Raw genomic sequence first — 11,306 nt, 5'->3', positions numbered from 1 at the left:
AATTTATTTACTTTAAGTTTGTGTTTTTTAATTTATATTACTATTTATAGATTCATTTTGGAACTATGTTAAATGTAGTAATGCTTATTTTAAAGTACTATTAAATATGTGAACATTTACACTAAAAAAGAAAAAAGAAAGAAACTTTCACATGTTTATATCCTTAGGACTTTTGTTTTTACAATGTGCCTGCATTATTATGTTGATTTTTTAAAATTAAATTGAAGGAATAAAAATATCCACTAAAGTCAGATTCAGTATCTTCTCTCATACAGATTATCTATTGATAACTGTTGATGTCTAGATGATATAGATGAAGGAATCCAGTATATTAATACTATCTCCCTTATATAAAGTCAAAATTTCCCATTAAAATTATTTTATTTTTTTAGAATAAAATGATTTTTTTTTAGATTTTATTTTTTATTTTGAAATAAGTGTAGATTCACATGCAGTTGTAAGAAATAGTACAGAGAGATCCCCTGAACCTTTTACCCAGCTTCCCTCAATGGAAACATCTTGCAAAACTATAGCCCACTATCACATTCAGGATATCAGCAATGATACAATTTCCCAATCTGAATCAGGTTTCCCCAGTTTTATATGTGTTCACTTGTGTGTGTCTATTTTATTCCATAGAACTTTATCATGTGTAGGTTTGTGTATCCACCACCTCGGTCAAGATACAGAAAAGTTCCAACACTACAAGGCTCCCCCAAGTTGCTCCTTCATAAGCACACCTACGCACCTCCTAGCCCAGAACGCTTTTGGTTTTATTTATTTATTTATTTATTTTTTAATTTATTTTTTCAAATACATTTGTCTCTGCCTACCCCCACCACTTTCCCTTGCCCCCTCCCTCCTTCCCTCCCTCAGCTCTTCCCCTTTGGTTTTGTCCATGAGTCCTTGCTATATGTTCCTTGACTTTCCCCTTCCCTTCCTTTTCCCCGCCACCCCCCTTCCCTCTTGTCTGTTGGTTTCTTTTCTTTTCCTTTCAGTGTTGCTGGTCATATTTTCCTTGCATCTTTGTATTGTTGGTTAAGTTCTGCTTATAGGTGAGATCATATGGTATTTGTCTTTTGCCCCCTGGCTTATTTCACTTAGCATGATGCTCTCCAGTTCCATCCATGCTGTCACGAAGTTTAGTAGTTCTTTAGAATAAAATGATTTTATTTACTTACTTGTAGAGAGAGGGGAAGGGAAAGAGAAAGAGGGGGAGAGAAGCATCAGTGCATGGCTGCTTCTCATGCACCCCCCTCCGGGGACCGCGCGCAACGGAGGCACATGTCCTAACCGAGAATCTAACTGGCAACCCTTTGGTTGGCAGGCGGGCGCTTAATCCACTGGGTCACACAAGCCAGGGCGCATTAAAATGATTTTAAAAACAAACACATAGCTAATCGTAAGAACAAAACACTTTGTAGAGCAGATGCTATCCTAAAACTACCAAAAATATTTCTAGAAATGCACTCGAAAAAGTATAAGAACATGCATGGAGTAATATGTCCCAGCTTCAGAACAGTGGTTTCCAGTGGGGAGGGAAAGGAAAGCTGTTTTTGTGGTATCTGTCTTAAAGAGAGAAGTGAGGCAAATGTGGAAAAATACTAACATCTTGTTAATTGGGAGTGAGGGGTGGAGGGCTGCTCATGGGTATTACATAACTTTTTGAAGGTGTGACATCTTTCATAATTTAAATTTTTATCTAAAATTAAGAACATTTGGGAGAAATGAGCATCAACATTAGTTGTTTTAGGATTTTGGAAATAAACGGGATGTGTTTATACTTGCTACGTTTTTTATCAGGAACACCTTTGACTTTTTATTTTAAAATATGAAACACTTGCTTGAATGATTTTGAAGTAGTAACCAACCAGAGAGTCAGAAGGTTAACAGGAAGCAGAAGTGAGAAAAACGTAGATTCAATGAGCTTGCCGTCGACCCGCCTTACCTCCCTCCCTCTGGAAGGTAACAGAGAAACCTGAATCTAGGCACTGAAAGTGATTCCCAGTTAACAAAGTCGCCAAGTCAAACCACACTGTTGGTCAGCTGTGTGCGGGGCCAGGAGCCCGGGAGGCTGATACCTTACTTGCCAGAGATGACCGCGGAGCACCCTGCGCTCCAGCTAGAGCCCAGCACTAATTCTAAGATGAAAGGCAGTCCCGGTGATTGATGCTGAGGACGTAGCGCCCGCAGCGCCTCCGTCCGGCGCCGGCGGGGTAGCACCGGAAGGGGCGGGGGGGGGGGGCGCGGTGCGGCTGGAATCCACAAAAGCGGGGCCCAGGCTTCGCGTCTTACTGGAGTCCCAGGAGCGCTAACTCGGTCTCGCTCCTGGGCTGCCGGTCCTAGCATGGCCGACCAGCCAGGTGTTGCGGTCCAGGGGGATCAAGGGATGTCCGCCCAGTCCCTGGACGGGCTGCTGAGGATACCGCTTCCACTACCGCGGATTCGCATCCGGCCGTGGTGGTTTCCTGTGCAGGAACTGAGAAACCCGTTGGTGTTTTACCTGGAGGCATGGCTGGCTGACTCGATCTTCGGTGAGTGACCCCAGGTGTGCGGGTGGCCTAACCCCCCCCTGCAGTTAGAGAGAGCCCTGGTAGGGCAGCTCTCTAAGGTCGTGCCCAAATTCTCAGGCCACCTTTGACGTCATGATTCCAGCTTTCAGCTCTTACTTTCCCCCGACGACATTCTCTTCAAATCTAGGTCCTCTGGACTTTCGACCATCCCTCCCCACAGAGTCTCTGTTTTCCTGTTCAGGCCCCGACCGAGCCACAATTCCGGAAATAGAGTGGATGAACCAGGTCCTGCTGACCGTGGACATAGTAGACGCTGGGAACTTGGTCGAAATCACCATTTTCGGACAGCCCCGTGTACAGAACCGGGTGAGGAGCATGCTCCTGAGCTTGGCGTCAAGGCACCGGGAACATCGTGCCCGAGGTGAGGGTCTTCGAGATCTGCATGTGGAGGGGAAGCCGCAGGTGAACCACCTGACCGTCCTTACCAGGCTTCCTTACCTTCCCAATGTTTTTGCAGTTTCCCTACTGCAGTGTGCTGCACACAGCCCCTGGGCAGCCTTTAGCGAGGAGTCCAAGTAGGCCCTTGAGGGGAGGAAGCTGAGATCTGAGGTTTTAGGCCCATCACTGCCCGTGCCTGCCTTAGTTTGGTTACACCACTATTGACAGATCCCAAGTTCAGAACCTCCACCCTGAGAAATGATGTTGCCAGCACCACCCCTCCACTCCCCCCCTACCCTCCCCGCCCCCCATGACAGAATAATTTTGAAACAGCATTTTTGCTTATCCAGATGAGAAGATGAAACAACTTGAGGAGTTTTTGAAGGAACGTGCATCCCGTCCCCAGACCCCCCAGCTTCCTGTTGCATAAGTACAGTCAGGAGCATTACAAGAACAGGCCTGCTTCTGTTACTAAAGTTCAAATGAAGCAAGTATCCTTAAATCTCAGCACAGCATTCTTTCTCCTTTTACTTGATGGATAGTGGTTTGATTATTTTGATGCAAATGTGAATGCTGTTGTGGTAAAGAAATGAATTCCCCTTTTTGTTCAATGGCATAAATTAAAGTTCTTTGCTCACTTAAAATTAAACAAACTTACAAAAGATTGACTGTTCATGCATGTCTTGATGTGTGGGGTAGGTTAAAGGCCTGATAGGTTTTATTTTTATTTTTTAGTTTCTACCCTTTTGAAAGTACTAACCTTTTTATCATTTTGTGGCCAGAGTCAGGCCCTCATGCACGGGAGGCAGAGATGCAGGGTCAATGTGCTTTGGATTTTTGTTTCTTTGTTTGTTTTGCATCATTTGTTCTTAAACTTTAACATGTGTAACAATCACCTTGAGAGCTTTCTTAAACAGTTTAAGGCTCCTTAAGTGATTCTGATTCAGTATACTGAGCCCATGAATTTGCATTTCCAACAAGCTCATAGGTAATTCCAATGATTCTGCCTTGAGGCTCACACTTTGAAGCTGTGGCTGGTTTGGCCCCTGAGTGGCACCAAGTGTGCTTTTCATTGACGTGGAGCCTCCCTCCATGCACTTTGGTGGGGGTTCCAATGGGAAAGCGGAGGCCATTAGCACATCATTCTGCTCGCGCTGGGATGCACCAGAGAAGAGCCAGGATCCTGGACAGCTCTGCCAACAGAAGGTGTTCTGTCCCCCGCCTAGCTGTCTCCTTTCCCCTGAGACCTGCACAGGTGTCCTGCACCGGTTGGTCTGTTTTTCCATGACCGGTTACAATGCTCTGACCAATTGGCGCATAACAGTCCTGAGCCCTCTCTGTCTCCACTTTCTCCACTTTCAGAAGGAGAATTCTTATGAGGTGAGGTTGCCAAGAGCTCTCTGACTTCAGACACAAAGTTAGAGTTGATTTAACTCATGTAGTTTCTTTACCTCGCAACAGTAAAGGATTGTAGCTGTTTGCAAGGGTTTTAAAACACATACTTACTTTAAAACATGCTTTTCTATTTCTCATAATTAAGCCAATCATTGATTTCTGTGTGATTTTTTTTTTTCCCCCCTCCTTGTCCCCTACTTTTAAACTTAGGAACTCTTGCTTTCTCTCATTCTGTAGAAATTTGATAAATACTCTTGCCGGGTTTTCCTGGTGGGATTTCTACAAAACCATTGAACATTTGGTACTATATTTAGAGAGGAAGGTTATGCTTAAACTCCATTCAAATATCCCCCAAATTATTCAAAATTAAGTAACTAAATGATCCTGTACTCCTTAGGAAGCTCCATTACCTCAGGATATGAGTGTATTGAGTTGGCCAAAAAGTCCATTTTTTTTCTATAAATAAAAGATGTTTTTCATTTTCACCAATAACTTTATTGATTTGGATATTTTAAGTATGCTATCTATCTCCTACTATTGGCTTCTAGTGGGTGTAGAGTCCAAGGGTGCTGCTAACCATCTTCCAATGCATAAGACAGCCCCACAGAAAAGAATTATTCGGCTAAAATGTCAGTAATACCAAGAAACTTTGAAAACTACTCTTGACATGTTTGGTCACAGCAGCTTCTCCATACACTGCACAAATCTTTTTTTTTGTGAGTGTGTTTGAATTGCATTTTTACCTTTTTTGAAATAATAAAGCATAATGGGCTGAAAATGTTGCATATCTTCTTCCGTCTTCAATATTTAAATGACTGCACAAGAATTCACCAATTTTGATAGGTTTTTGTTAATGCATGTTCATAAGACAGTTGTCACAATACAATCTAACATTGTTTCAAATGAAGTTAAAGACAATGAAGCACTACTACAGCCATCATATGGAAGAAATGTAATGGACTTTTTGGCCAACCAGATATATGGATATAGGACCTTTAAAGAAGTAATTAAGGTAAAATGAGGTTATATGGATCTGCCTTTTTTCAATATGACTGGTGTCTTTATAAGAAAAGGAAATAGGGGCAGAGAAAGCACAGAGGAAAGACCATGTGAGGACGCAGCAGGAAGGCAGCCATCTGCAGCCAAGGAGAGGGGCCTCTGAGGAAACCAAACCTGGTAACACCTTGATCTTGGACTTCAAGCCTCCAGAACTTTAAGAAAAATAGCTGTTGTTTCAGCCACCCAATCTGTCATTTTGTTATGGCAGCTTTTGCAAACTATTACAACATCTAATAATGGTTTTTCTGTGTTCCCTTTCATCTGTGTGCTAATACAGTATTTTTACTACCTTCATAACCTTTTAATATCTAAAAAAGTACACTTGTTCTGTCAGTCTGTCAGAATTTGGGGGTAATATTAGCTATATGTTTATTTGAACTTGTATCACATACCAGCCCCTGTGTCATGCACGTAAGCAGGATGCGTGGAGCAAAAGTAAACTTGCTAATGTCACAGAGCTAGGTTGTGGGGAGGTGTGAAATTTAAACCAAAACACTAATTCTAGGATCCAGATTCTTACCTCTAGACTATGCTTTCCCACTTGCTTTTATTTTTCTGTGCAGCTGAATTCAGACTCATTTCTTAGTTTGATTTCTTTTTAAGAGGAATTAGAATAAACCTCTTAATTTGTGAAGAATCCATAGTAATTTGAGGAATAAGACAATGTTTTTTTTATAACAGATTGCTAAAGTAAAACATTATTAGTACCACATTAAAAATAAAAATAGAATTATTGATTTTTCTGAGGAAAATCATACATGTTCAATATTTTTAAATAATAAGGCAGTGTAAAGCCAGTCAGTGAGTTTGCTTACCCAAATGTGTTTCTGCAGAAGTTTAGACAAAGCTGGCAATTATAATAAAGCCATGTTATAAGCCTTAAAGACATTGAACTCATTACTGAAAATGGCTATAAGAAAAGGAGGAAAAAGGAAAAGGAGACTGGGATATGGAGGGAGAAACCACACAGGTGCACGCAGAGAAATGGCCATGTGAACACAGCGAGAGGCCTCAGGAGAATCAAACCTGTCAGCATTTTGATCTTATGCTTCCAGCCATTAGTGCTGTGAGAAAACAAATTTGTTTTTAAAAAGTAAAAATAAAGCAATGTATAAAGCATTAAAATATTCAAAATTTCACTTCCCATGTGTTACTTTCAAGTACCTTTCCATAACTCCAATTTTTTTTTCTGTTTTAGTGTTTTGTTGCTGCATAGCATTTATAAAAAAATGTACATTCAAAGTGTGAAGGTTCATCAGACAATACAAAGGGAGCACGTCCATTTAGCCAGCACCCAGAGAAGAAAAAACATTACTAGCACTCCAGAAGCATCCATTTGCATACTCTCCAAGGTTAACTACTATTCTGACTTAAATGCAAATGAAATTGTAAGGTTTACTCATGCTGCTGGGAGTTATAGTTCCATTGTATGAAAAATCTGTAGTTTCCTATTCTGTTGATTTACATTTTGATTGTTTCCTATTTGGACTTATAATAGTTCTATGGAAACTCTTGTCCATGACTTTTGGTGCATACATATAGGCATTTCTATTGAGTATTCATCTAAGGTTGGAATTGCTAGGTTATAGGATATGCCTAAGTTCACATTGCTTAGGTGATTGAACCGATATACATTCCTTCCAGCAGTGTATCAGACTTCCAACTGCTCTATGTCCAAAATCAGAATTTTCATTTTTTGGAGGGACTGAGCAAAAAGGTAAAAGGACTCATGGATATGGACAACAGTGTGGTGATTGCTGGGGCGAGGCGGGGGCGGGTATAAGGGGACTGAATGGTAATGGGAAAAAATACAATAAAGATTAAATTCAGAATTTTCATTTTAGGGACTTTGGGTATGAGTGATATTGCACTGCAATTTTTAAAAATTTAATTGTGGCTGTGGTCAGGAGGCTCAGTTGATTGGAGCATCATCCTGATATGGCAAGGTGGAGGGTTCAGTCAGGTGGAGGGTATATCAAAGAAGTAACCAATAAACGCATAAATAAGTGGAAGAACAAATCAATGTTTCTCTGTCTCTTCCCCTCTCTCTAAAAAACCAACAAATTTTAAAAATTTAATTGCTGTGTTCACTTCAGCAGCACATATACTAAAATTGCACTGATACAGAGAAGATCAGTATGACCCCTGTGCATGCAAGACATGCAAATTGGTGAAGCATTCCGTATTTTTTAAAAAATTAATTGCTTAATTGGTTACTATTTACTTAGTATAAAATTTTGAGTGTATAATTAAAAACACGTTTTTTAGTAAACTTACGAGCAGTGCCACCATCACCACAAACCAGCCTTAGGAATCACTCCCCGAAGTTCGCCGCCCGTGGCCGGCAGCCATCGCTGCTGTCTCCACCCACGGCAATCAATGCGCTTCTTGTCTCTGCAGAGTTGCCTTTTTTGAACATTTAATATAAATAGAATAATATAGAATGTATTCTATTGAAGTAAAAAAAAATCTAGTTGGAATATCTCTGCTTTTTTATTGGAAGATTTTATCCATTCAAATTTAATGTAATTTTCGATATGACTGGATTTGTCTGCCGTTTTGCTATTTGTTTCTGTCTTTTTTTGTTCTTTTCCTCCATGACTTTGTGTCAAATCCTTATATACTTTTTTTTTCCTTTGAGAGTATGTTTATTACAGCTGGGGTCAGTGAAACAAGCAAGGGCCTAGGGTAGAAGCAGCAGCAGCAGCAGAGAGGTTAGGCAGGGCTGCTTTGGCTCCTAGAAATCTCACGGGAAAGGAGTGAGCCAACCAGGGCTGCTCTCGCCTCACTGGGGAGTCAGACAAGGGGGAGCCTTGAGGACCGGGCCAGGGGGTGAGCCTGGGATGAGGTGCTGCTGCCTGTTTCTCTCCCTGTTGCAAATCTCATGGGGTCTTCAGAGTTGAGGAGATGCATGCCTGTGGGGGAAGGGGAGGGGGGAGGGGGAGGGGGGAGCGTGCTCCCCAGGAGGGAGAGCAAGCTCTTACATACCATTTTAATTATCGTTTCTTAAATGATTTTTTTTCTTACTTGCCTTAGGAATTAGGCATTCCTAATTCAGCATAATGAAAATTTATTTTTTTAAAGGATTTTATTTATTTTTAGAGAGGGGAAGGGAGGAAGGGAGAAAGAGAGAGAGAGAAATCATCAGTGTGAGAAAGAAACGTGAATCAGTGGCCTCTCCTCCCAGCTGTCTGGGACAAACCTGAAACCCAGGCATGACCGGGGATTCGGGATGACGCCCAACCGATGGGGCAATGGAAATTTATTTCTGATAAAATATAGAAACTTTATTCCTTTAACTGAAATATCTATGAATGAACATGAAAACAAAGGAGAGGAGGAAGGAGGAAGAGAAAGAACTGAATAAATGGATAGCAAAGTACAGTGTTGCACAGATGTGGTCAGTTGTTCCCAGATTAATGTAAAAACTAAATGCAATTCCAATGATAATCACAACGCTTTTTTTAAAACCCTCACCCAAGGACCTTTATTTCATTGCCTTTAGAGAGAGAGGAAGGTGGAGGGGAGGGGAGATAGAGAGAGACCAATTGTCTGCCTTCTTGTATGCACTCTGACCAGGGATCAAACGTGCATCCTGGGTATGTGCCCTGATCATGACCTTTTGGTCCATGGGACAAGGCTCCAACCAACTGAACCGCATTGGCCGAGGCTAATCATAACCACTTTTTAATGTGGTGATGCTATAGGGCGAGAGTCCTTAAACCCTGATTACACAGGTGCTTCAGAAGGAATCAGGAAGGCTGTAAATAAAGTTTTCCTGGGTGTCTCGTGAAAAATCCTGAGGAAAGTAAATAGTGCAGATGTCTATTAAATTTGAGGTATGAACAGAAGTACAGAGGTAGACATACAGAGATAGACTGTCACATGCTCCACGACTAAATTTTCTTTTTTTTAAATTATTTTTTTGTCCTCACCTGAGGACTTTTTTTTTTTCATTGCTTTTAGAGGAAGGGAGAGAGAGAAACATCAATGTGAGAAGCATCAATCAGTTGTCTCCTGCATGCACCAGGACTGGGGATCAAACCCACAACCGAGGCATGTGCCCCAACCTGGAATTGAATCCTTTGGCTGTGTGACGATGCTCCATGCAACTGAGCCAGGGCGCAGCTAAATTTTCAGGATTTTGCAGGTTCCATTTGTATTCTTTAGTAAGTCCACTCAAAGACAAACTGTCCACACTAAACTGTTTTCTGCCAACAGGTATACCCTGCCCCCAAAATGTGTAAGCTGTTTTTGCTGTTCTCAGACTGTGCAGTTTGCTCTTTCCCTCGTTTATAATCCTGCTTTTGTTTTTGATGTTTCCTCATGGTTAAATTTAGGTTATTTTTTTATTTTTTATTTTTTGGCAAAAGTACTACATAAGTCATTTTGTGTCCTCAGTGGATCACGTCAGGAAGTGCATGTTTGTTTGTCTCCTTTGTCATATTTTAAAGAGCCTTGTTTTGAACAAAAGCATGGAGTTGAGGAATTCTAATGAGGGAAATAGTGCCAACCTGGTTTAAAGTGGACCTGAAGGAAACCTTTGAGACAGGCTGTCATGTGTGCTCCATAGCTAAACTCAAAATTTTCTACAGACTCTGTCAACAGTGAGCTTTTCACTTTTATGCCTCTAGTCAGCCTAATCGAAAACTGTTCAGTCTGACTTCTTTATTAGCCATCAGTCATTTTACCTGCAAAAATGTACAAAAAAGAATCACTGTTTTCTAGACTCCTGTAGGTTTTGCCCTTTTTCCTCGATAACTTTCCATTGACTGCCTTGGGCCATAGTTACCAGTCTTCCCATATAATTTACCTTCTTTTAACTGGTAAAATACATACTTCCATACATATATAATGTACATGTAATTTACAGAATAAAGTGAACGTACCTTAATAAAACCAATGTTTTTGGAAGCTATTTATCTTTTTCCTTCAATCATTTTTCTGTGTACTTTAACAAGTTGCTTCATTTGGGGGAAAAAAATGACCAAGACTGCCAATTTGAACTTTGAGAGTAGGCTTGCCCTTCTATTAAGCTACATGGTTAAAACACTGGGGAAGATGGTGAAAAAATTTTTTTAAAGTGTCACATATGGATTGGTAACATTGAGTTTGAGTATAGCAAAAATAGCTTTCATACTGTGTAGAGGGAAAATAAATTGGTATGGCTATTTTGTACAAAAGCTTGGCAGTAAATTTCAAAGGTGCTCATTCTTTAACCCAGAAATTTACTTCTAGGAAGCTCTCCCGTAGAAATACAGGGAGGGGCAGAAGTATGTTTACAAATTGTTTATATGGAAAATAATATAATAATACAAGGATAAACTTTCATATATTCACAACTGTAAACCTACTCTTACCCACCTTATATTCCAACATGAACACAAAGATGCAACTAGAAATTCAATGTAGCAGTTTGTAACTGAGAAATCTGAGAAACTAATCAACCAGTAGTAAGGGAAAGGTTGAAGTGTATTCATACTGAAGACCATCAAGCTGCTGGAAGAAAAAATGTGCAACTATGTAAAAGTCCAAGTTAAACTCAAAAATGATTCCTTTTAACTACATTTGAGAGGGTAGATAAGGAGGTCTATAAGATAGGGACTTTGATTTGGGTGAAAACTCAGATGGCACTGGTTCATGCCCTGTGTTGAGAAGACCCTACCTTTCATTTAAAAAAAAAAAAAACATCAACACTAGCCCTGACAAGTGTGGCCCTTTTGGCTGGGCATCCTCCCACAAAGCTAAAGGTTGTTGGTTAGATTCCTGGTCAGGACACATTCCTGAGTATTGGGTTTGGTTGCGTAGAAGAGGCAATGTTTCTCACATCAGTATTTTCCTCTTTCCTTAAAAGTAAATACAAACTTTTTAAAAAAATCAACACTATACATGCACAAAGAA

General features: G+C 40.6%; 1 protein-coding gene and 2 non-coding genes across 3 annotated transcripts; all 3 read left to right on the top strand.

Annotated features, from left to right (window-relative positions):
* The first annotated feature begins 2,347 nt into the window (after positions 1–2,347).
* OOEP (oocyte expressed protein) lies at positions 2,348–3,381 on the top strand. Its single transcript, XM_054568836.1, has 3 exons — positions 2,348–2,534; positions 2,755–2,934; positions 3,302–3,381. The coding sequence occupies exons 1-3, from the start codon at positions 2,348–2,350 to the stop codon at positions 3,379–3,381; spliced, it is 447 nt and encodes a 148-aa protein (XP_054424811.1).
* Positions 3,382–6,196: 2,815 nt separating this feature from the next.
* LOC129068044 (small nucleolar RNA SNORA33) lies at positions 6,197–6,323 on the top strand. The gene has a single exon (XR_008528861.1). It is a non-coding gene; the product is annotated as a small nucleolar RNA SNORA33 (small nucleolar RNA).
* A 1,165-nt stretch (positions 6,324–7,488) lies between these two features.
* Positions 7,489–7,595, top strand: LOC129067984 (U6 spliceosomal RNA). Its single transcript, XR_008528808.1, has one exon. It is a non-coding gene; the product is annotated as a U6 spliceosomal RNA (small nuclear RNA).
* The last annotated feature ends 3,711 nt before the right edge of the window (positions 7,596–11,306 follow it).

This window comes from Pteronotus mesoamericanus, unplaced genomic scaffold (genome assembly GCF_021234165.1).
Source record: "Pteronotus mesoamericanus isolate MK-2021 breed Mesoamerican mustached bat unplaced genomic scaffold, CSHL_Meso_final contig_20, whole genome shotgun sequence".
In the NCBI taxonomy this organism is placed as follows: domain Eukaryota; kingdom Metazoa; phylum Chordata; class Mammalia; order Chiroptera; family Mormoopidae; genus Pteronotus; species Pteronotus mesoamericanus.
Note: the sequence above shows the minus strand (reverse complement) of the source record. Positions and strands in the feature narration are given on the sequence as shown.